The 25,432-nt window shown below is 46.2% G+C and overlaps 1 protein-coding gene across 1 annotated transcript; it reads left to right on the top strand.

The window, feature by feature from the left end:
• The first annotated feature begins 344 nt into the window (after positions 1–344).
• rchy1 (ring finger and CHY zinc finger domain containing 1) lies at positions 345–23,845 on the top strand. The gene is made up of 9 exons (XM_052039627.1): positions 345–465; positions 2,701–2,820; positions 7,859–7,974; positions 11,144–11,222; positions 15,285–15,329; positions 16,930–16,988; positions 20,837–20,866; positions 21,474–21,594; positions 23,670–23,845. Exons 1-9 carry the CDS (start codon positions 412–414, stop codon positions 23,787–23,789), a joined length of 744 nt encoding a protein of 247 aa, XP_051895587.1. The 5' UTR covers positions 345–411; the 3' UTR covers positions 23,790–23,845.
• Positions 23,846–25,432: the final 1,587 nt, after the last annotated feature.

Genomic DNA, 25,432 nt, shown 5'->3' with positions numbered 1-25,432 from the left:
CAGAGCACCCGGGGGAATCCCATGCGGTCACAGTGAGAACATGCAAACTCCACACAGACAGCACCAGAGGTCAGGATCGAACCTGGGTCCCTGGAGCTGTGAGGCAGTGACTCTACCCACTGAGCCACCCTCACTAGCTGCAGCAGCCTCTATCACCCACCCTGCAAACACTGCGCCTGCAGCTCCTACTGTTGCATGCAGCCATGCAGCACTGCTCCCTCCCCCTGGCCCCTCCCTTCACACCCAGGCTCGTCCCTCCCGTATTGCGCGTGCGCAGAGCCGGCTGGCTCCTCCCTCCACGGCGTCGGTCTTGAGCGAACTGGGCATGCGTGCTCCTCGGGTGCCGGCTCCCACTGCGCGTGTGCGCCGGTCACTCTGCGTCTGCGCGCTCGGTTTCCAGGTGACGGGGTGATGGCGGCGGGTGCGGCGGGGTGTGAGCACTACTCGCGCTCCTGCCGGCTCAAGGTGAGTGGGTGCCCCCCCCCCCCCCCCCCGGCCCCCCCCCGGTCCCCGGCCCCTCCACCCCAACCAACCCCCCCCCCGGTCCCTGGCCCCCCCACCCCAACCAACCCCCCCCCCCGGTCCCTGGCCCCCCCCCGGTCCCTGGCCCCCCCCACCCCCAACCAACCCCCCCCCCGGTCCCCGGCCCCCCCACCCCAACCAACACCCCCCCCCGGTCCCTGGCCCCCCCCCGGTCCCTGGCCCCCCCCCACCCCCAACCAACCCCCCCCCGTCCCCGGCCCCCCCACCCCAACCAACCCCCCCCCCGGTCCCTGGCCCCCCCCCACCCCAACCAACCCCCCCCCCGGTCCCCGGCCCCCCCCCCACCCCAACCAACCCCCCCGGTCCCCGGCCCCCCCACCCCAACCAACCCCCCCCCCGGTCCCTGGTCCCCCCACCCCAACCAACCCCCCCCCCGGTCCCTGGCCCCCCCCCACCCCAACCAACCCCCCCCCCGGTCCCCGGCCCCCCCACCCCAACCAACCCCCCCCCCCGGTCCCTGGCCCCCCCCCACCCCAACCAACCCCCCCCCCCGGTCCCTGGCCCCCCCCCACCCCAACCAACCCACCCCAACCAACCCCCCCCCCCCGGTCCCCGGCCCCCCCACCCCAACCAACCCCCCCCCCGGTCCCTGGCCCCCCCCCACCCCAACCAACCCCCCCCCGGTCCCTGGCCCCCCCCCACCCCAACCAACCCCCCCCCCGGTCCCTGGCCCCCCCACCCCAACCAACCCCCCCCCCCCGGTCCCTGGCCCCCCCCCCACCCCAACCACCCACCCCAACCAACCCCCCCCCCCGGTCCCCGGCCCCCCCACCCCCAACCAACCAACCCCCCCCGGCCCCCCCACCCCCAACCAACCAACCCCCCCCGGCCCCCCCACCCCCAACCAACCAACCCCCCCGGCCCCCCCCACCCCCAACCAACCAACCCCCCCCGGCCCCCCCACCCCCAACCAACCAACCCCCCCCCCCGCCCCCCCACCCCAACCAACCCTCCCCGGTCCCCGGCCCCCCCCACTGGTCACCGGCCCCCCCACCCCAGCGTCCCCACCCCAACCAGCCCCCCCCCACCCCAACCAACCACCCCCCCCCAGCGTCCCCACCACCCCCCCCCCCCCGGCGCTCGCGTGCCCCCCGGCCCCCACCCCATCCCTCCCCCCACCACCCCCCGTCTCCCCCTGGCCCCCACCCCCTGTCCACCCCCCCACCGGCTCCCACAGTCCCTCCCCCCCTCTCCCTCCCCCCCCTCTCCCTCCCCCCCTCTCCCTCCCCCCCTCCCCCCTCTCCCTCCCCCCCCTCCCCCCTCTCCCTCCCCCCCTCCGCCCCCTTCTCCCCTCCCCTCCCCCCATCCCCCCTCCTCTGTATTCCCCTTTCCCCCTTCCCTCCCCTCCCCTCCCCTGTCTTCCACCTACCCCCCCCCCCCCCCCGTCCCCTTGAGTCCTACATAGATATGGCACGTAAACAGAGTGTTAGGCCCAGCGAGTACGCACCAACTATCAACTACCTTATCCCAATAGTCCCATTAATCCCATTTTTATTCTCTCTACATTATCATGACCCTGTCCCCCTAGAACCTACATTATCATCTTTACACCAGGGGCAATTTGCAGCAGCCATTTAACCTGCCAACCGACACGTCTTTGGGATGTGGGAGGAAACCCAGACCGTCACAAGGAGAGTGTGCAGACTCCACACAGTTAACACCTGAGCTCAAGGCTGACCCTGCGTCTCTGGCACTGAGAGGTTATGTCTCTGCATTATTGGTTCGGGCCTCTGGATTACAGGCTAAGGATTAGCAGTGCTCCTATTAAAAGGTAGAGAAGGCTCAAAATGCCTTGTGGTCTACTTTTGATGGTTTTTTCAATCAATGAACCGTGGTTCTGATCTGCAGAATAACTTCTATTTGAAATCGTTATTCACAGTGGCTCCTATGTTCTATTTAACAGCAGGTTGTTCGTACATTTGTTAAGCAACATAACCAAAAAAACTGCAGATTCTGGGAATGGGAAATAAAACAGAATCTGCTGGAAACCACCAGATAGCCCCACTGAAAAGAGAACCAGAATTCACATTTCGGGTGGAAGACCCGTCATCAGAGATCAACCACTGACCCTCCCAGTGTCTGTAGCAAGTAGAAGTCTTGGGTGTTAAACACATTGGGTTGCAAAGGCGATTTCTACGTTAATTTTTGATCTTTTAGGCACCGTGCTGTGGAAAGTTTTACATCTGTCGCCTGTGCCACGATGATGCAGAAAATCATCAGCTTGATCGCTTCAAGGTCACTCAAGTTCAGTGTGCAAAGTGTGAGACGGTTCAGAAGGTAGGTAAATACTAAACAGGTTTAATCGTGGCAATTCTAACAGGTGTAGCTTTTTTTTTAATATCTTCCACAATGAAATCAGTACAGCAATATCACTTTCAATTAGTAGGAAAAACATCATTAAACTGGAAAGAATGTGGAGAAGATTTACGAGGATGTTGCCAGGACTCAAGGTCTGAGTTACAGGGAGAGGTTGTGCAGGCTAGGACTTTATTCCTTGGGACGTAGAAGAATGAGGTGTGACATAGAGGATTATAAAATCATGAGGGGCTTAGATAGGGTGAACACACACAGGCAACTAAAAACTAGAGGGCATAGGTTTGAGGTGAGAGGAGAAACATTGAAAAGGGACCTGAGGGGCAACTTCTTCATGCAGAGGGTGGTGTGTATGTGGAACGAGCTGCCAGAGGAAGTGGTTGAGGCAGGTACAATAACAACACTCATAGAATAGAACAGGCCCTTCGGCCCACGATGTTGTGCCAACATAGCTAATCCCTCCATTTTCCTCATTCATGTGCCCATCCAAGCCCCTCTTAAAAGCCCCCCAATGAATTTGCCTCCACCACCCTATCAGGCAACACATTCCAGGCATCCACTACTCTGAGTAAAAAAAAAACGTACCCCTCACATCTCTTCTGAACCTACTCCCTCTCACCTTAATTGCATGCCCTCTGGTATTGGATCACACAATAATGGGAAAAGCCATCTGGATAAGTACATGGAAAGGAGGGGCTGAGAAGGGATATGGGCAAAACGCAGGAAAATGGGACTAGCTTGGTGGGCACCATAGTTGGCCCAGATGAGTTGGATTGAGGGGCCTATTTCTATGCTGTATTATTACTCTCTGACTTACTGGTTACTTCCAATTGAGGCAGCACAGTGGTGCTGCAGTCAGTGTGGTTGCCTCACAACCACAGAGTTCAATCCTGACCTTGGATGCTGTCTGTGTGGGGTTTTGCACATTCTCCCTTTGACTGCATGCATTTCCTCTGGGTACATCCCAAAGGTGTGATGATAGGTATTTGGCGAATAACTTACCCATTGGTGTAAGTTGATTGCAAAGAGAGACAAAGGGGAGTTGATCGACCTGTGTGAGAGGGAATGAGGACTTGCTTCCCAGCATCTGCGTGTACCCAGTGGGCAAAATGTTGCCTCCTGTGTCATTATAGGATAACTGAGTTGTGCAGCAGTTTGTACAATGAAGCCCCATCGATAACAGCAGGAGGCTGTACAGTCACTTGCCTCTGCTCCCTAGTAATATCTGGGTTTTGACCTCAACTGTACTTCCCTGCTCATCTCCTGTAAAGCCCAAATATAATTTGCAAACCATGTCAAGTTACGTTACAGAGTAGGACTGAGATTCTGGGGAATTGTGAGCAATGAAAGAGAATGTGTCAGAGGAATATTTCAAATTTTGGATTAAAAAATTTATTTTCATTAGTAAGAACATAAATAAGGGTAGAAGTGGGCCACCCAGTCCTTCGAACCTGTTCTGCCACCCAGTCCTTCAAACCTGTTCTGCCACCCAGTCCTTCGAACCTGTTCTGCCATTCATCAAGATCATGGCTGATCCAGGTCAGTGCCTTTCCAGCTCAGCATCATCTCAACAGTAATGGGTGTGAATAATTGGATGTTGATTGGTTTGTTAATGCCCTATGTGACGAGGTTAACTAAATCTGCTATTGTCAGTTTGGATTTGAATGCTGCAGAAACTTGCAGTACTTTGTGCAAATTGATCTTTTTAATCATTGGTTCAAAATATAATGAACATCTAAGAATGTTGGTTATACAGCATGGAAACAGGTCTTTGGCCCAACTCATCCAGGCCAACCAAGGTTTCTTCCTGAGCTCGTCCCACTTGCCTCCCTCTAAAGTTTATCAATTCGTGAACCTGTCCAAATGTCTTTTAACCATTGTAATTGTACCTGCTTCCTCTGGCAGCTCATTCTATGTACCCACTGTCTTCTGTGTGGAAAAACTTGCCTCTCAGGTCCCCTTTAAAGTTTTCCCCTCTCACCTAAAACCTTTTCTCTCTAGTTTTAGACTCCCTTACCCTGGGGAAAAAGACTGACCGCCACCTTTTCTATGTTCCTCATGAGTTTATAAACCACCTATAAGGTCACACTTAGCCTCCTTCACTCCAGGGAAAACCATCCCAACCAAGCCCACTGGCCTAGCAAAGTCCTTGTGAATCTTTACTGCACCCTCTCTGGCTTAATCACATCCTTCCTATAGTGTAGTGACCAGAACTGCACACAATATTCCAGGTGCGGTCTCTCCAACTTCCTGTACAGCTGTAACATTGTGTCCCAACTCTTATATTCAGTGCCCTGTCCAGTGAGGGCAGGTGTGCTTTCTGCGTTCACTACTTTGTCTACCTGTGTCAGGGGACTATGTACTTGTACCCCCAGGTGTCTCTGTTATACAACACTCCCCAGAGCCCTGTCATATACTGTGTTAAGTCCTGCCCTGGTTTAGTTTCCCAAAATGCATCACTTAGCACTTGTCTAATAATAATATTCTAATAAATTCTAATATCCCTTTGACTAATAATTTTAGTGATAAGGTACACAATATTCCAAGTGTGTTTTCACCAAGATCTTGTACAACTTCAGTAAGACATCTTTACTTCTGTATTCAAATCTCCTCATAATAAAGGCTAGCATATTCAACCCGGATAAGTGTAAAGTGATACACTTCGGGAGATTGAATTTGAAGGCAGAAAACAAGGTTAATGGCAGGACTCTTAGCAGTGTGGAGGAACAGAGGGATCTTGGGGTCCACGTTCATAGATCCCTCAAGTTTGTCATGCGGGTCGATAGGGTTGTTACGAAGGCGTATGGAGTGTTGGCCTTCATCAGTCGGGGTATTGAGTTCAAGAGCCGCGAGGTGATGTTGCAGCTCTATAGAACTCTGGTCAGACCACACATGGAATATTGTGTTCAGTTCTGGTTGCCTCATTATAGGAAGGATGTGGAAGCTTTAGAGAGGGTGCAGAGGAGATTTACCAGGATGCTGCCTGGATTGGAGAGCATGTCTTATGAGGAAAGGTTGAGTGAGCTGTGGCTTTTCTCTTTGGAGAGAAGGAGGATGAGAGGTGACTTGATAGAGGTGTACAAGATGATGAGGCATAGATCGAGTGGACAGTCAGAGACTTTTCCCAGTGCAACAATGGCTAACACTAGGGGACATAATTTTAAGGTGATTGGAATAAGATATAAGGGGGATGTCAGGGGTAAGTTTTTTTTACACAGAGAGTGGTGGGTGCTTGGAACACACTGCCGGCAGAGGTGGTGGGGGCAGATACATTAGGGACATTTAAGAGACTCTTAGATAGACACATGAATGATAGAGAAACAGAGGGCTATGTGGGAGGGAAGGGTTAGATTGATCTTACAACAGGATAAAATGTCAGCACAACATTGTGGGCTGAAGGGCCTGTACCGTGCTGTAGTGTTCGACGTTCTGTTTGCCTCCCTGATCACGTTGCATCTGCATGTTAGCTTTCAGTGACTTGTGTACATTCTATTATTCATGCCTTTAAAGAACTTCAGATTAGTTAAACGTGATATCCTTTCATAAATCCTTGCTGACTGTGTTCTGTCCCATTATTTTTATGAAGGTGTTCTGCTGTTACATCCTTCATTATAAATTCTGGAGGAGAGTTGAGGAGGGAAATGTTCAGCATAAAGCAAAAGGAGAGAAAAATACACAGGAGATCAGTTGGACGATTGAATTTTGCAGGAAATATGCCAGGAAGTGGAAGCAGTGGTGCAGAGGAGTGAGGGCATGGAGGTGTAAATGTTGGGAAACCGAGAGTTAGATTTGTAAAGTGAAGGACATATTGTTGAGAGAGAAGAAAAAGAAAATAATCTAAGGCAGTGTTAAGGTTTTTTGGGTCAGTTCAAGAGCCTGATGGCAGTGGGGAAGAAGCTGTTGTTGAACCTTGAGGTGTGGGTCTTCAGGCTCCTGTACCTCCTGCCTGATGGCAGCATCGAGGAGAGGGCATGGCCCAGATGGTAGGGTTCCTGATGATGGGTGACGCCTTCCTGACGGTGAGCTGTACCTGTAATAGAACTGGCTGAGTCCACCACTCTGTAGCCTCTTGCATTCCTGTGCAGTGGAGTTTCCACACTAGGCTGTGCTGCAACCAGTCAGAATACTTTCCACTGTACATCTATAGAAGTTTTCAGTCTTCGATGACATGCCGAATCTCCTTAAACTTCTAAGAAGGTGGAGATGCTGGTGCACTTTCTTCATGGTTACATCTTATCTTGTGTGCTGGGCCCAGGTGTTGCCACCCAGGAACTTGAAGTTGCTCACCCTTTCCACCGCAGACCCTTAAGGACTGGCATGTGTTCGCTGGCTTGACGTTATGCCATGGAGGGATTGAACTTGTCTCTGGGTCAGTGGCCCTGAACTGTGGCTGCTAGTCCACTGTGCTACCCCAATGTGTGGAGTGTGTAACTGCATGTGCTGGTCACAGGAATTGTCCTCATCAGTGTAGCCGTTATTAATCAACATAATCAGAAACACAATCAAGAACAGGTGATATAACAGTGAAAGCTGATAGTTGGTACAGTTTCAAGGTCAGGATTTGGGAATGAAATGAAGAATTTCTCTACGGTAATGGTATAAACCTTTGGAGTTCTCTCTGAGGCTGCTGATGCAAAGTTGCTGAGAGTATTCAAGGCTGGGATCAATAGGTTTCTGAACACTAAGGGAATTGAGGAATATGGGGATCGATTGGGACAATGAATTTGAGATGCAGGGTGAGCTATGGTCTTTTTTGAATAATGAAGCAGGCACTAACAGTTTATGGCCTCCTACTTAGTAGAAGCCAGAGGGAGATGAGTTTAATTACCCAAAAGAAAAATGAAAGAACAAGTGTTCTTTTTCTCAATCTGTGACATTTTCATTTTTTTTTACCAAATAAACTGTATTTTCAGAACATGGTCCTTTTGTTTATTAATTGTCATATTGCTACTTGAGAGTCTGGTATGGAAACCAAATGTCGTCATGAACGTTTTCACTGCAGGTTCAACAGAGCTGTGAAAGCTGTAAAACTGTGTTTGGGGAATATTACTGTGACACATGCCATCTGTTTGATGTGGACAAGAAACAGTACCACTGCCCATCCTGTGGCATATGCAGGTGAGTATTTAGAGGGCCCTTTGTAATGTTTATTTTTTAAATACTTCATTTTTACACTTGTGTGTGCTCATTGTAGGAATCTTAATTTGATATTATTTAGGTGAGAGTTGGGAGTAGCAAATACATTGAGAAGAATCCGGTAACACAGTCTGTTTGAGAATAGTTTGTATATTAGAATAACAGTAAGTTGTAGCAGTGAAAGTAGATATTCTCCAAAAGGAGCACAAGGGAGCTGATTTTTTTTTACACAACTTGTTTATGATCCAGAAAGAACAACCTAAAAAGGAAGTGGAAACAGATGGAAACGAAAGGTTCTATATCAATGTATGTCAAAGTTGTTATGTTGTAAAGCATTGCAAGATTTCTCAAAAGAAAATTTGGTACTGAGCTATGTAAAGGAGATGATCGAAAGCTTATAAGGAAGTTTTAAGAAACTAGAGACTTTGGAGAAAAGGAGAAACTTGTAGGTCTGTGGGGAAAAGAGCAGAGAGGAAGGACTGAGTGGAGAGCTCTTTCAAAGAGCTAGCACAGGCATGATGGGCTGAATGTGCTGATTTTTTTTAATATACTGGAATCTTAATAGATTAAAGTCTCAGTAAATGTCATCTCAATTTGGAGGTTACAAGAGAATACAATGAGATGGACTCTGACCTCACGATCTACCTTGTTGTGACCTTGCACCTTATTGCACTGCACTTTCTCTGTAGCTGTGACACTTTACTGTTATTGTTTTTACCTGTACTACATCAATGCACTCTGTACTAACTCAATGTAACTGCACTATGTAATGAATTGACCTGTACGATCGGTTTGTAAGACAAGCTTTTCACTGGACCTCGGTACAAGTGACAATAATATACCAATATGAATGATATGGGCCAAATGCAGACAAATGGGACCAGCTGAGGTAGGCAACTTGGTCGGCATGGGTAAATTGGGCCGAAGGACCTGTTTCCATGCTATATAATGCTCCATGACAACACGTATATTCTGATAGTAAAACCCTTTCTGGGACGCGTTCTTTCCCTGCACCGCTCTGATCGGAGTGCATTACCTGTGGGAGGCAGAGAGCTGCTTTGAGAATGCTTAAATGAAGTTGGATAAACAGTCCGCAGATCAGTGTTAGGGATCAGGGAGTGTTGGTCTGTTTTGCTCTGGCTTTTGAGTCCAATGTAGAACAGATTATGTTTGTTCTTTGGCAGGAGTGAAATATTGGACTCAATAACCTTTGCTTTAATGCATGGTTTCCATTTCGTTATGACATCGCTTGTAAACACTTGGTTGTGCAGTGATGTGTGCAGCCCTCAGGGTACTGTTTTTGCAGTCTGCCTGAATTGGAACACCAGGCTCTGCTAATTTTATGTGACTAGCACAGTGCTCTTAGAGAAGCAGCAAAAAGCGACATTGATGACATTGCTGCTGCAATTTTCAAACCAAAACTTCACATTGAATTGCTTATGTTGGTTGAGCTGGGGAAAGGAATATTTGGATGAAAATTTATTTTACTGTGCTCTATTATTAACCACTTCTGCAATGTAGAAAATTCAGCAACAAATTTGAGCACGATCATGTTGTTCGAGAGAATTTAATGATCCGATCAGTTCTTAGTCACGTTGGTTGGGATGAATATTTGCCCCATCAATCTGGGGAGCCCTGCAATATTTTCAAACTACTAACTTAGGATGTTTTCATCCACATGGGAGGCAGTGGGGCTTTGGTCTAACATCTGGTAGGCAAGCTATTAGAGAAGATTCTTAGGAACAGGATTTATGAACATCTAGAGAAGCAAAGTCTTATTAGGGATAGTCAGCATGGCTTTATGAGGGGCAAGTTATGCCTCATGAGCTTAATTGAGATTTTCGAGGAGGTGACAAAACTAATAGATGAAGGTAGAGCGGTGGATGTGGTGTATGTGGATTTTAGTAAGGTGTTTGACAAGGTTCCCCATGGTAAGCTGAACCAGAAAGTCATGAGGCATGGGATCCATGGAGACTTGGTTGCGTGGATTCCGATTTGGCTTGCCCACAGAAGGCAGAAGGTGATAGTAGATGGAGAGTATTCCGTCTGGAGCTCGGTGACCAGTGGTGTCCTGCAGGGATTTGTTCTGGGACCCCTGCTCTTTATGATTTTTATAAATGACTTGGATGAGGAAGTGGGGGCATGGGTTAGTGAGTTTGCAGATGACACGAAGGCTGGTGGTGTTGTGGATAGTGTAGAAGGTTATTGTAGGTTACAAAGGGATATAGACAGGATACAGAGTTGGGCAGAGAAGTGGCAGATGGAGTTCAATCCAGAAAAGTGTGAAGTGATACACTTTGGAAGAACAAACTTGAAGGCGGAGTACAAGGTTAATGGCAGGATTCTGAGAAGTGTGGAGGAACAGAAGGATCTTGGGGTCCAAATCCATAGATCCCTCAAGTTGCAGCGCGTTAATAGGGTGGTTAAGAAGGCGTATGATGTGCTGGGTATAGTCAGGGTATTGAGTTCAAGAGTCATGAGATAATGTTGCAGCTCTATAAAACTCTGGTTAGACCACTAAGAGTATTGTGTCCAGTTCTGGTTGCCTCATTAGAGGAAGGATGTAGGAGCTTTATAGAGGGTGCAGAGGAGATTTACCAGGATGCTGCCTGGATTGGAGAGCATGTCTTATGAGGAAAGGTTGAGCAAGCTAGGGATTTTCTCTTTGGAGCGGTGCAGAATGAGAGGCGACTTGGTGGAGGTGTGTAAGATTGAGGGGCATAGATTGAGTGGACAGCCAGCACCTTTCTCTCAGGGTGGCAATGGCCAATACCAGAGGACATCAGTTTGTGAGAGGAGGGAAGTTTAGGGGAGATGTTGGAGGTAGGTTTTTTTTACACAGAGAGTGGTGGGTGCCTGGAACACCCTGCTGGGTGTGGTGGTAGAGGCTGATACAAGAGGGACATTTAAAAGACTCTTAGATAGGCACATGGATGTAAGAAAAATGGAGGGTTATGGGTTGGTAGGAGGGAAGGGTTGGATTGATGAAGGAGTAGGTGTTTATATAGGTCACCACAACATCATGGACCAAAGGGCTCATACTGTTCTGTCTCATGTAAAATGTGGAACTCCCTCTGCAATGGGTTAGTCAGAATGTACACCTCTAAACTCAGTTAATGTTATCTTACATTCTTTTAATTTTTCATTACAGGATTGGACCAGAAGATGATTTTTTCCACTGTGTGAAGTGTAACTTGTGTCTAGCTACTCAACTCCGTGGGAACCACAAGGTTGGTGAGACCTGGTTTAAGGGTTCATCAGGCCTCAATGTCTCTCTTGCCCTTCGGCCTTTCTGGGTGGAAAGACACAGAAACTCCTGGAGTTTTCAAGAGTTCCCAGTCATGTTGGCCAGCACTAGCCTTGAGGTGCCACCAAAGCCATGTGTTAAGTGCCAAAAGTCAGAAGGAAAGCTCTCTAGAATTTGGTTGAAAGCAAAGATTGTTGTAAAGTTGGGATTTACATAGATCACTTCAGTATACAAAGAAGAAAAGTAGTGATTGGATTAAGTTGGGACTCTTGGAGAACGAATATCAAATCAGTTGGACTGATTGGCCTGTTTTGAGTCCTACACCACAGAAGCAGGTTCTTTGGCCCACCATGTCATTGCTGACCATCTAGATTCATCCCATTTTCCACTTCTTGGCCTGTAGCTTCTATGATTAAAGTGCTCATCTAAAACATGGAACAGTACAGCACAGGAACAGGCCCTTTGGTGCATGTTGTCTGTGCCGACCATGATGCCAAACTAAACTAAACCTATCTGCCTGCATACCATCCATATCCCTTCATTCCCCGCATGTTCATGTGGTACCTAAATGCCTCTTAAACACCACCATCTTGTCTGCTTCCATCACCTGGCAGCCTGTTCCAGGAATCTACCACTCCGTGTAACAAAAAAACTTACCCTGCACATCTCCTTCAAACTTAGCCCCTATCACCATAAAGATATGTCCTCTAGTAATTGATATTTCTACCCTGGGGTAAAGACTGACTATCTACCTATCTCTGCGTCTCATAATTTTCTAAGTCTTCATCAGGTCTCCTCTCAGTCTCTGACACTCCAGAGGAAACAATCCAAATTTGTCCAACCTCTCCCTGTAGCTCATAACCTCTAATCCAGGTAACATCCTGGTGAACCTCTTCTGCACCATCTCCAAAGCCTCTCCATACTTCCTATAATGGGGTGACCAGATCTTCACACAATCAAGTGCAGCCTAACCAAAGTTTTATACAGCTGCAACATGACTTCCTGACTCTTATACTCAATGCCCCAACCAATGAAGGCAAACATGCCCTATGCCTTCTTTACCACCCTATCTACTTGTGTGGCCATCTTCAGGGATCTATGGACTTAGACTTCAAGATCCCTGTGTACATAATGCTGTTAGAACATAGAACACTACAACACAGTACAGGCCCTTTGGCCCACTATGTTGTGCTGACATTTTATCCTGCTCTGAGATCTATCTAACCTTTCCCTCCCACATAGCCCTCCATTTTTTCTATCATTCATGTGGCTGAGTCTCTTAAATGTTCCTAATATATCTGTCCCCACAACCTCTGCCAGCAGTGCGTTCCACGCACCCACCACTCTCTGTGTAAAAAAAAAGCTTACCCCTGACATCCCCCTTATACCTTCCTCCAGTTACCTTAAAATTATGCCCCCTTGTATGAGCCATTTTCGCCCTGGGGGAAAAGTCTCTTACTGTCCACTCAATCTATGCCTTTTATCATCTTGTGTACACCTTTCATCATCCTCCTCTCCAAAGAGAGAAGCCCTAGCTCGTTCAACCTATCCTCATAAGACATGCTCTCCAATCCAAGCAGCATCCTGGTAAATCTCCTCTGCACCCTCTCTAAAGCTCCACATCCTTCCTATAATGAGGCGACCAGAACTGAACACAATACTCTAAGTGTGGTGTCCAATTTTACTGTGTACTTTCCCCTTGCATTTAACTACCCAAAGTGCTACACTTCACACTTGCCTGGATTAAACTCAATCTGCCATTTCTGCACCCATACCTGCAGCTGATCTATATCCTGCTGTATCCTTTGACAACCACCGTCACTATGCACCACTCCACCAACTTTTGTGTCATCTGCAAACTTACTAATCAGCCCATCTACAGTTTCATCCAAGTCATATATATCACAAATAACAGAAGTCCCAGCACTGGTCCCTACAGAACACCACTGGTCACAGAGCTCCAGTCAGAGTACCACCCCTCCACTGCTACCCTCTGTCTTCTATAGCCAAGCCGATTTTGAATCCAATCTACCAACTCACCATGGATCCCATGCATCTTAATCTGCCTACCGTTGGCAACCTTGTCAAATGCCTTACTGAAGCCCATGTCGACAACATCCACTGCCCTGCCCTTATCATCTTAATCACCTGGACTTGGAGTTGGTTTATTATTGTCATGTGTATCGAGGTACGGTGAACAGCTTGTCTTGCATACTGTTCATACAGATCAATTTATTACACAGTGCATTGAGGTAGTACAAAGTAAAACGATAACAGAATGCAGTATAAACTGTAACAGTTATAGAGAAAGTGCAGTGCAGGCAGATAATAAGGTGCATGGTCATAACAAGGTAGATTGTGAGGTCAAGAGTCCAATTTGGGCCTATCTTGGTGACTTGGGGGTCCGAGTTACAAGGAGAGGTTGCGTAGACTAGGACATTATTCCCTGGAATGTAAGAGATTGAGGCATGACCTGATAGAGGTATAGAAAATCATGAGGAACATAGAGTGAAAGCATATATTCATTTTCCCAGGTAAGTGGTGCTATTGACGAGAGCATAGGTTTAAGATCAGAGGTGAGAGATTTAAAAGGGATATGAGGGGCAGCTTCTTCATACAGAGGGTGGTGCATATTTGGAATGAGCTGCCAGGGATATTGGTTGAGGTGGGCACATTAGCAACATTCAAAAGCCATCTAAATAAGTCTATGGATAGGAGAGGTTTAGAGGGCTATGGGCCAAACGCAGGCAGATGGGACCAGCTCACTGGGCAACTCAGTCGGCATGGACGAGTTGGGCTGAAAGCTCTGTTTCCGTGCTGTATGACTCTAGGACCTCCTCAAAAAAAAAATTCAATCAAAAATACTCCAGTCCTTTTTAAATCAAACCTGCAGATGAAGCACTGACAAAATATTGCTATTGTCTACATGCTGGTGATTTTGCTTTTACTTAACAGAAATGTAGATGAGTGCAAGAGGACCTATAAATAGCATGAGTGGGGAAGATGAGGCTAGCTGCAAATGGCTGTTTCTAACCAGCATAGTTAAATTACAGTAACATTCCCACTCTCATAGGCATGAGGATGAAATCGATTCTGAATCATAAAAATAAGGCTTGTGTGACTAAAGGCTCGGTCAATAAATTCGGCATTATATGAAGAAAGTGGGAGACGACAAGGGTTTGAGGTGGAATTATATAAGGAGCTAATCAGAAAAGGTAACAGCTTGGTCAGAAAGATCGGATTTAAGGACTGTCTTAAAAGAAGAGAGAGAGCGAACTTGGGGCTCTTTGCTTCATCTTCTAATCCTTTGGTGTTGACCTTCACTCCGTATCTTGGGACTATACCCTCCACTCTTCCAGCACTGACCTTTCAGTTGTTGTCTGCATGCTGCATCCTATCAAGCACTCTTCCAGCACTGACCTTTCAGTTGTTGTCTGCATGCTGCATCCTATCGAGCACTCTTCCAGCACTGACCTTTCAGTTGTTGTCTGCATGCTGCATCCTATCGAGCACTCTTCCAGCACTGACCTTTCAGGTGTTGTCTGCATGCTGCATCCTATCGAGCACTCTTCCAGCACTGACCTTTCAGTTGTTGTCTGCATGCTGCATCCTATCGAGCACTCTTCCAGCACTGACCTTTCAGTTGTTGTCTGCATGCTGCATCCTATCGAGCATTGCTTTTGCAGCCATTTATTCCACTGGAATTCCAATGCTTGACCTGTTTCCTTTGTCACCCATTCACTTTCAGTTCTTGCATTATGATCTGTCACTGTTCTCATCTCACCTCTTGCCCTAATATTTAGTCCACTGTCGTGAAAATGTCACTCGATGTACACAGAGAAACAGAACCAGTACCTTAACCTAGTCTGGAGCTTTTATCAAAGTGATGTTAATCTCTGTTAAATGCCAGATTCAGTCAGTGATCATTGGAATTGCATGTGTATTTATTCTCAGTGTGTTTAACCTTTCTCTGCTGTTCATTGCCTCATTTAAAAATATAATTAATGGTATTTGAATACTGACTCTGGGTTCCTTTGTCCTTCAGTGTGTTGAAAACGTTTCACGACAGAACTGTCCAGTATGCATGGAGGTAAGATCAAAGCGTTTATTGTAGACGGAATTGTTCAGTCTGTTGCTGACTACAAATGTTTTAATGTTCCAGAAATGACCACTAGCTCGTAACCTTAGCCAGCCAATCCCCCTGGATGAATTGAGCAGTTGGGTGTTGGGCACAAATATTAGATATTTGTCTACCTTCTGAATGCAACACCAAGCACATTGCTGTAAACGACAGAGCACCAGCCTAGAGTCATGAGTAACACATGGAGCTGCAACAATGCTTGATCCTTACTGGGTAGTCCATACTGCTGCTCCTTTCCATAATAACTGGATAATAAAGGAACCAAAGCACGTGACTATCAAATAAGAGGCTTTAGTTAAGGATTTGAGTCTAAGTAAAAAGGAAAATGCATTAGAACATAGAACACTACAGCACAGTACAGGCCCTTCGGCCCACAATGTTGTACTGATGTTTTATCCTGCTCTGAGATCTATCTAACCCTTCCCTCCCACATAGCCCTCCATTTCTCTATCATTTATATGTTTATCTAAGAGTCTCTTAAATGTCCCTAATGTATCTGCCCCCACCACCTCTGCCGGCAGTGCGTTCCACACACCCACCACTCTCTGTGTAAAAAAAAAACTTACCCCTGACATCCCCTTTGTATCTTCCTCCAATCACCTTAAAATTATGTCCCCTAGTGTTAGCCATTGTTGCCCTGGGAAAAAGTCTCTGACTGTCCACTCGACCTATGCCTTTTATCATCTTGTGCACCTCTAGCAAGTCACCTCTCATCCTCCTTCACTCCAAAGAGAAAGCCCCAGCTCACAACCTATCCTCATAAGACATACTTTCCAATCCAGGCAACATCCAGGTAAATCTCTCCACACCCTCTCTAAAGCTTCCACGTCCTTCCTATGATGAGGCGACCAGAACTGGGCACACTACTCCATGTGGTCTAACCAGAGTTCTATAGAGCTGCAACATCACCTCACGTCTCTTGAACTCAATACCCCGACTGATGAAGGCCAACACACCATACACCTTCTTAACAACCCTATCGACCTGTGTGGCAACCTTGAGGGATCTATGGATGTGGACCCCAAGATCCCTCTGTTTCTCCACACTGCTAAGAGTCCTGCCATTAACCTTGTACTCTGCCGTCAAATTCGATCTCCCGAAGTGTATCACTTCACACTTACCCAGGTTGAACTCCATCTGCCACTTCTCAGCCCAGGTCTGTATTCTAGCAATGTCCTGTTGTAATCTACAGCAAACTTCTACACTATCCACAACACCACCAACCTTTGTATCATCAGCAAACTTAGTAACCCACCATGTGTTCACAAATTTTTGGCACCCTCACATGGAATGCATGCTGGATATTGCAAACAACATAGAGCACAAAATGCAGCCTTTGGGTCCAGGGGTATTTCAGGGGCTTCCGCTCCACAGGATGTTACTCTCCTGTGGAGATAACAGTATTGTGCTGATCTTCTGAGCCTTGCTTTCTATGAGACTGGTTCTCTACTAGGTGAATTTACCTTGGAGACTAAAATTCCCAACTATCTCCACACTTTACCGTTTTTGTGTTTTAATTCTCTTGACTCTTACATTTTTACTTTAACAGGACATTCACACTTCTCGCATTGGCGCTCATGTCCTCGCCTGTGGGCATCTGCTTCACAAGTAGGTGGACTAAATTCTAACTTTTAACCAAGCAGGTGACTTGGGTAAAGGTGCATTGTGGTCTGGGCTCCCGTGAGACCTGTAGCCATTCACTAAACTAATTATTAAAGTGCAGTGATGATCCTGTGAAATTCGAAGTATGCTTCATTAGGAGCAGTCTTGGGTATCTGTCAGCACCTGAGGACTGCCTGAAAGAAGTGAAAATGAAAAGTATGCCACGGATTAAAGGTTTGGACCTGGTGCTCTGTTCCTCTTCCTTGAGCTGTGTTCTTGCTGCAGCAGCCAGCCTCAGACCCCGTAGGTACAATGTTGGAATTAACAATACCAAAGCAAGAGCTGGGGATACGAATGGTCACATTCCTGATTCAACTCTTGGTGGTTAAAGTTTACATTTAGAGGGCGCCACCAGCAGCACGTATACTATTGTGAACCTTAAGCTTTAAAAATACTTAGCGTTAAGCTGATGCAATGTGCTATTAAGTTTTCCCTTGGGGGTCCCTGGCTGTTTACAACATACAGTAAAACTCTGACAATCTGCTGGAGACAGGAGACTGCAGATGCTGGGATCTGGAGCAACAAACAATCTGCTGGAGGAACTCAGCAGGTCGAGCAGCATTAGTACTGAGGGGAGGTAGTAATCAGTTATGTTGTCTCTCCACTCTCTGTCCTGCTGCAGGGTTTCGACCTGAAACGTTGACAATTTCTGATAATCCACTGACCAGCTGATGTTTGCCCTGTTCCCTGTCCACTTACTGGGGCCCCACTCCCTGCCCCACTTGCCAACGTCCTGGTTCCCTCACTCCCTGCCCACTCCCAGTTCCTGCACTTCCCATTCCATTCACCGGGACCCCGGTCCCCATGGTCCCTGTCCATTCACCGGGGACCTCAGTTCCCTTTAACTAATACTGTGTAACATATAAAAAAAATGGAATTAAGTGTCACTGGGGTATTAATAGGAATAACATTCAATAGTTTGGGAAATCCGCCAGAACAGCACCACCAAAGTTCCAGCGAGTCAGATTATCGGAATTTTACTGTAACGTGACCACCAGCGTGATGCAGAATGTACAATAGAGGCATTCTTAGAATCATTTGGATAACGCTCCCCGTCTCTGCCAAGACTTAAAAGTTTAATTTAATGTAAATGTGCGTTGTGTCTGACAGGTGGAGCATAACATTCAGTGTGGTGTGTTCTTTAAATGGTGATCCATGTTCTCATGAGCACCGCCGTCACTGGTGTGGAGAGTTTGAGGTTAAGCAGGCTAGCGGCGAAGCAAATTGATCATCCCCTTGTCCTCTATCTGCGACACGGCCTGTTGTCCTGCCTCTGCCTACTTCTATTTTTCCACTGGATTTCCTTATGCGATTGTAACTTGCCTCAGTGGCTGCACCTTTAAATGGGCACTTTGGTGGTGTGAAGGAAAGCTGAAATTCCTCGCCATTTTTCTGTCAACGTATTTGGGCTAGTCGCAGTACGTTAGGAATGAAGTGTACTAGTTGAATCTTTGAGACTCTGATCACATGGGTTGGAGTTACAATGCTGCACATGACAGGATTCTAGGTCAGGCTGCAAGCTCGTCGATGGAATGATCTTTGGGGCCACTGCTTAAATCCCACCTCTAAAGCTTCTGATCGCCTGCCCTAGTATCTCCATACATGATCACCATGCAGCGGATAGAGCTGCTACCTTCGGCTCCCATGACCATGTTCCATCCTGACCTCTGGTGCTGGCTGTGGAGTTTTGAACTTCCTCCTCATGAACCAGTGGGTTTTGTCCGGGTACTCTGATTTCCTCCCACGTCCCAGAGACGTGCAGGTTGGTAGATTATTTGGCTGCTGTAAGTGGTCCCTAGTGTGTAGGTGAGGAGTAGCATCTGACTAGAGTTGATGGGAACATGGAGGAAAAGAAGGAATACTGCAGGGTCAACATGGGTGGCTGTTTGGTGGTCAGTGTGGACTGGATGGGCTGAAGGGCCTGTTTCCATTCTCTCTGACTTGATGTCAACTTTTGGTAACAATTCTGCAAAGAACCTCTCCATTTCGATATGTTAAAAGAACTAAGTTGTAAATTGTTCCCTCTCCTTAAGCCTTTAACATTGTTGAACTCAGTGTTAGATTCCTCCCTTGACCTGATGGGGAAGAAGTTCCAATTATTTAAACATTTCATTGAAGTAGAGCGACAGTGTGCCAGACCCCTGGTTGGAATTCAGCTGGAGTTTTGTGCCCAGTTCTGGGACTCGCAGTTTAGGAATGATGTCGAAGCCTTGGGGAAGGTGCAGGGGAGATTTATCAGAATGCCTCCAGGAATGGAGAGGCTGGACAAACTGGGGTTGCCTGCCTTGAGGTTAAAAATGTTTACGTAAATGCTTTGATGGAGTAGATGTGAAGATGGGAATAATTTCACATGCTGAGTTGTGGAGTTCTGCAATGTGCTACCTCAAGGGTGGTGGAAGTGGCTGCAGTTGGAGCTTCCAAAGGGGAGTTGGAGATGTATTTGTAAAGGAAACTTTCACAGGGTTGTTGGAAAGAGGCAGCACAGGCACAGTGGATTAAATGGCCACTTCCTAAACTGTGTGGTTCTGTAATACCTCTTTGTAGAATCATTTGAATTTCCATTAGATAATTAAAAGCAAGAAAGATTTGCATTTCTTTAGCGCCTTGCACCTGTTGGGATGTCCCAGAGTGACTCTCAACCATTGCACTATCTTTGTGCAGTACCCATTTTAATGCAAAAACCTATCTATGTACAGCAGACTCTCACAGGTCGAAATGTGTTTATGCTCAGACATGGTAAGATAAGATACCTTTATTAGTCACATGTACATTCAAACACACAGTGAAATACATCTTTTTGTATAGAGTGTTCTGGGGACAGCCCGCAAGTGTCGCCACACTTCCGGCGCCAACATAGCACGCCCACAACCTCCTAACCCGTATGTCTTTGGAATGTGGGAGGAAACCCACGCAGACATGGGGAGAACGTACAAACTACTTAGAGACACAGCAGGAATTGAACCCGGGTTGCTGGTGCTGTAATAGCGTTACGCTAACTGCTACACTACTGTACATCCCTGTTTATTTGAGGATTAGATGTTATCAGGAAGTCTAGGGAGAACTTTCCTACTCTTCTAAATAGTGCAGTGGGATCTTTCAGCAACTTTAGTTTAATGCCTGATCCAAAAGTCAGCACCTCTGACAACACAGCACCCCCTCAGTACCATGCTGGAGTCTTTTGTGCTCACGTGACCTATAGTGTCGTTAGTGTGCTATCTACTAAGGCATGGCTAAAAATTAAATAACTAAAAGTTGGACAGTAGTTGTGAAATGCACCTTCATAACTGTGCAGGCCCTCTTTCCACAGCAAACTTTCCATGGGTTAAATCCGAAGCCTGTGCCCAGATAACATCATTGATAAAGCAATTCCAAAGTTAGGGGTAAACATAATAAAACTTTTAGCTTGTCTTTTACCACTGTCCAAATGTGTCGCTTGTAGTTAGTTCGCTCTCTCGCAGGAAGATTTTTACAATCGGACAGCACTGAGCAGTATTGAGGAAGAGCGGACCTTCATTACCCTGTATTGTGCTCAGGTGGTTAACTAACCACAGGAGGGGAGGGAAAGTTTGGAAGTTATTTGATGCTCTTCAGTGTTGCATTTTAAGCTTTGTAAGGATTTGGTTAATTTGAATTATTTTAGCTGGACCGGAATTGTTTATACTGACTCAATAATGTGAATCCATTTTATCTTGAAATTGAGTGCTTGTATCCAATTCCTGAGGCAAACATAGGAATGAAAATCAGAAGGTGTGAACCTTAACACAAATTTATTTGCTCTTTGTTTTTCTCCCCAGGACTTGCTATGAAATGCTGTTTAATAAAGGGTGAGTAGTTCCTGACCCATCCCAGAAAACAAATAAAAGAAATTCTGAGTATCACGCCAAAGGAGTGTTGCCGAGAGACCAGTGTGATCCCATGTGCAACACTCCCAGGCCTGTTCACATTTCCAGAGTGGTGTGATTTGAGCTAGAAACGTTTGCAGTTGTGTTCTGCTCTGGAGACAAATTTTCAGACGTGCATTGCTGTAAAACAGTGCTATGTGACTGAATTTCTAGGCCAAACTTGGTTCTTTTGACTGGGGTTGCTGGAGAATGGGATGCCTTTCCTGGCAGCTTAGGGAGGAGTAACACAAGTCTGACAGCAGTGTAACACAATCTGCTGGAGGAACTCAGCGGGTCAAGCAGCATCTGTGGGAGGAAAGGAATTGTTGACGTTTCAGGTCGAAACCCGGGTTTTGACCTGAAACACTGACAATTCCTTCCCCCACCCCCACACAGATGCTGCTTGACCCGCTGAGTTCCTCCAGCAGATTGTTTGTTGCTCCAGATTCCAGCATCTGCAGTCTCTGGTGTCTCCTCTGACAGCAGTGTAATCCAGCCCATGCTGTTTTGACTGGTCCATGTGAACTCCTCTGCATGCCTGTTGTTTCAGAGCCTATCGGTGCCCTTTGTGTATGCAGTCTGCGACTGACATGACTAAATACTGGGAGGAGCTGGACACAGAAATCGCCCAGACCCCAATGCCGTCAGACTATCAGAACATGGCCGTTAAGGTAAGAGCTGGATTGTACACAACCAATGTGTTAGTGTTTGTAATAATTCCAGGCAATACTTAAAGATGCAAACTTAATGTCTGGGTTAAACAGATACAGCGGTGAGTCTATTACTGAGAATATCCTTATTTAAACTTCCCCTAATTTATTTATGGAACCAGGAAACATGGGAGAGTTGAAGAGACACGTTGCACGGAAACAGGCCCTTTGGCCCACTGAGTCCATGTCAACCATCAACCACCCACTTACACCAATCCTACACTGATCCTGTTTTAATCTCCCACATTCCCATCAACTCTCCCCAGATTCCACTGCTCAACCATACACTGGGGGCAATTTACAGCAGCCAACTAACCTACCAACCCACACGTCTTTGGGATGTGGGAGGAAACTGGAGCACCTGGGGGAAACCCACACAGTCACAGGGAGAATGTGCAAACTCCACACAGACAGCACCGGAGGTCGGGATTGAATCTGGGTCTCTGGTGCTAAGAGGCAGCGACCACTAGCTGTGCCACTGTGTTGCCATGGAGAGGTTTGTAACTGTTCAGTGTCACTTTATCGCCTTGCCCTGCCCAGTGGATGATAGAGTGGCAGCAAGTGTTCTGCAACCACATAAGGGTTAAATAATTGTCATCAGATTTTGTAGACACCTTATGATTTCATTAATGCTACGATGTAGAATCCTGGTCGGTTTACCAACATGTACCAATATGTACAGTAGGTACATGTGACAATAATAAACCAATTTACCAATACAGAAAATAACTAAGTTACCACAATGAGAATAGGCAAATGGTGAAAGTAGGTTAAAACTTGTAGATCTGAGGAACAAACGAGGTCAGGGTTAACTGGATGGCCCTTTCAAAGGGCTGGCACAGGCATGATTGCTGAACGGCCTCCTGCATTGTCCCGTCCTTTAAGTAGCATAGCAAAATTATAGACAGAAAACCAAACATTTGTCTTTGTTTGAAAGCACTGCTGTATTTAGAAACCACAGAGGGGGAGCGGTGAGAGGAGGTGGGCATATCTTGGAGAGACTTGCTCCAATGGAAGCACAAGAGAATGCAGATGCTGGAATCTGAAGCAACAACCAAAATACTGGAGGAACTCATTCAGTAAAGGGTCTCGACCCGAAATGTTGACTGTCCATTTCCCTCCACAGATGCTGCCCGACCCACTGAGTTCCTCCAGCAGTTTGTTTTTTTGATTCAGATTCCAGCATCTGCAGTTTTTTCTGTCTTCACTGCTATATTTAGAGCTGTTTATCTTGTGACAGTTCAGTAATTATAGTAATGGGCTAGTAACCCAGAGAGCAAGAGTTCCAATCCCGTATGCCAGGCCTGGAAATTAAATGAAATAAATCTTGGAATTTGTAGGTCAACACCAGGAATTATCTATGTTACTTGTTTGTACTAAAAAATCTACCGTTCCCTTTTGGTCTCCTACCCCACACTGCACATCGATGTGAAGTCCTCGGAAGTGGTCTGACAGGTCACTTAATTGCCCTAGTGGGGGATTTAAATCCTGTCCTGCCATTTCTATCCACAATCCTGAGAATGAATAAATAATTTAATACTGCTCTGTGTATGACATTCTAGGTTTTCGCTGTGTTCACTATGATGAAACTTCAGTTTTGAAAATAGTGTCAGTGATGACATTTGATCTCCTCCGTTGAATCAGAACATTGTGCCTCGAGTTTCACTCCAGTGACTGGGGCACAAAAACCATGCTGGCAGTCCCAGTGCTTTTACTGAGGGAATGCTGTGGGGTCCTTGGCACTAGTAAACAAATAGAAATGTTTAGAGAAGAGCCAAGAAAATGAGGTCCTAGCTGCCCTTTTGTTAGAGTGGTAGGTCCCTTGCCAACTTTTCTCCTTCAACATAACATCTGATCATTATTGTTGTCTGTGGCTTACTGTGCAGAAATCAAATATATTCTTGGGTTTAAATACCTTGGGATGTCCTAAGGCCATAAAAGGTGCTATTGAAATGCATGCCTGTACTTTTAGTGTATGCATCATGTTCTGTCATCCTTCCCCACTGAATGCCTTATGTTTGTGATTTCCTCTGTAGATCATGTGTAATGACTGTCAGCTCCACAGTACTGCGCCGTTTCATGTGTTGGGTCTGAAGTGCAGTGGATGTGGATCTTACAACACCGCCCAGGATGGAGGACTAATCACACTTCAGTGATAGCAATAACACAGAGCCTGCATCCTGTCCAATTCTCAATTAAACTCTTGAAAGTAGGCTTGCAATATCTGGTTCCTTTTGACTATTTTTCAACTAGCAATCTTAGTTCGAATTGATTCAGAAGCCAGTGATGCTTTTCACCTCTTCAGCAATGTGTTCTGTTATTGTCTTCATTTCCCAAGTACCTACTAAACTGAAAGCAATTTCCAATTTCTTGCAAGGGGCGATCATCCTTGTATCCAGAATAAGTGATCTTTCTGTTCACCTTGATGCACTCTGGGATGCTCAGTTTTGGACAGCTCCATGTCCTGTAATCGTGGCAATTGGAAAATCTCTGCTATTCTGCAACTCAAAATTTCTGATGGAAGTTCTCGAGGTCTCAGTATTCTTTCCAGGAGCATCTAGGTTGGTAACATTCTCTGCAAAAACATTGGAAGATCATTTAAGCATGATAGAAGTATAAAATCTATGCTAAGGTGATTTTAGTTTACACCTCAATTTTCACATTCACATTTTCCTGTGACATTTGAATGTTGTATTAGTTTGTGTGACCTCAACGTGATCTTTACAAGAACATTTTTATGTACTTACCATTTCATTATAGGAAACAACACATTGGTACAGCCCAGAAATTACAGGTGACCCGTTCACAGTGTGCTCCCAGCTTGGTTAGAGTTGACCATTGTCTCAGTGGGTAGCACACCTTCCTTTGAGTCAGAAGATTGTGAGTTCAAACAAAAAAAAAACTCCTGGTTCAGTAGAGAAGGAGAGCAGTACTGTCATAGGTGCTGTTTTTGAAATCAACTGAAGCCATGCTGCCCAGTCAGGTTACAAAAAAAGGTCCTGTGGCAGTCTTGAAGACTAGCAAGGGCATTTGTTATCCTGAACCAGTAGCTAAAGTATGTTTATTTAATTTCCATGTGAAAAATATCCACTACGTTTCCTCCATTCTATCAATGACAGTGATACAAAAATTACTTCATTGGCTATAAAGCACTTTGGGGTTGTGAGAGGTTCTATAAAAATGGAAAGGAATGGTAGTTACCATGTGGAAAGTGTTTATATCCTGGAAGTGTAATTGGAATGCATAGATCTGAAATGTGCCTGATACACCGGACCTCAGGTACTGTTTATTATTTCCTGGTAACATTTTAATTTAGTATGATTGCAGGAACCAGTGTAAAAATTACTTAAAATATCATTTAACCAAGCTGCAATACAGATGGATGTGAATCACTTTGGATTGTATTATCGCAACTACATAAACCCAAAACTGAAATTACCATTTGTTTTTTGTTTTTCAATTTGCATTGTGTTTAAAGATCCATTCCAGTGTTATACCACTGCTTCTGTGAAAGTGACACTTTGATTTCTGAGCCACACTTTTGGCTGTTTTTCTGCTACACTGAGGAACTGTATTTTCACCTGCGTGTCTTGACTGAGTCAGCACTTGGCAAGAAGTGAGCATGGAGTCTGAGCAAGCTCAGTGGCAATGTGTAGCCACAGATACCAGTAAACCAGTCAGATTTGGGTAGGCAATCAGTAACTAGTGATATTCCACAGGCATTAGTGGAGGGCACTCAACTGTTTGTATTGTTGACTCAGATGTATTTTAACCAAAGATCACAATGGTATTATGGCCC

Source organism: Pristis pectinata, chromosome 2 (assembly GCF_009764475.1).
Source record: "Pristis pectinata isolate sPriPec2 chromosome 2, sPriPec2.1.pri, whole genome shotgun sequence".
Taxonomy (NCBI): domain Eukaryota; kingdom Metazoa; phylum Chordata; class Chondrichthyes; order Rhinopristiformes; family Pristidae; genus Pristis; species Pristis pectinata.
This window is presented reverse-complemented; position numbering and strand designations above follow the sequence as displayed.

Bases quoted from the DNA above. Each gene is read 5' to 3' on its own strand.
- rchy1 (XM_052039627.1), top strand. From the start codon at position 412: ATGGCGGCGGGTGCGGCGGGGTGTGAGCACTACTCGCGCTCCTGCCGG. The intron at 466-2,700 runs GTGAGTGGGTGC...TTGATCTTTTAG, and splicing joins CGCGCTCCTGCCGGCTCAAG to GCACCGTGCTGTGGAAAGTT. The intron at 2,821-7,858 runs GTAGGTAAATAC...TTTTCACTGCAG, and splicing joins AGTGTGAGACGGTTCAGAAG to GTTCAACAGAGCTGTGAAAG.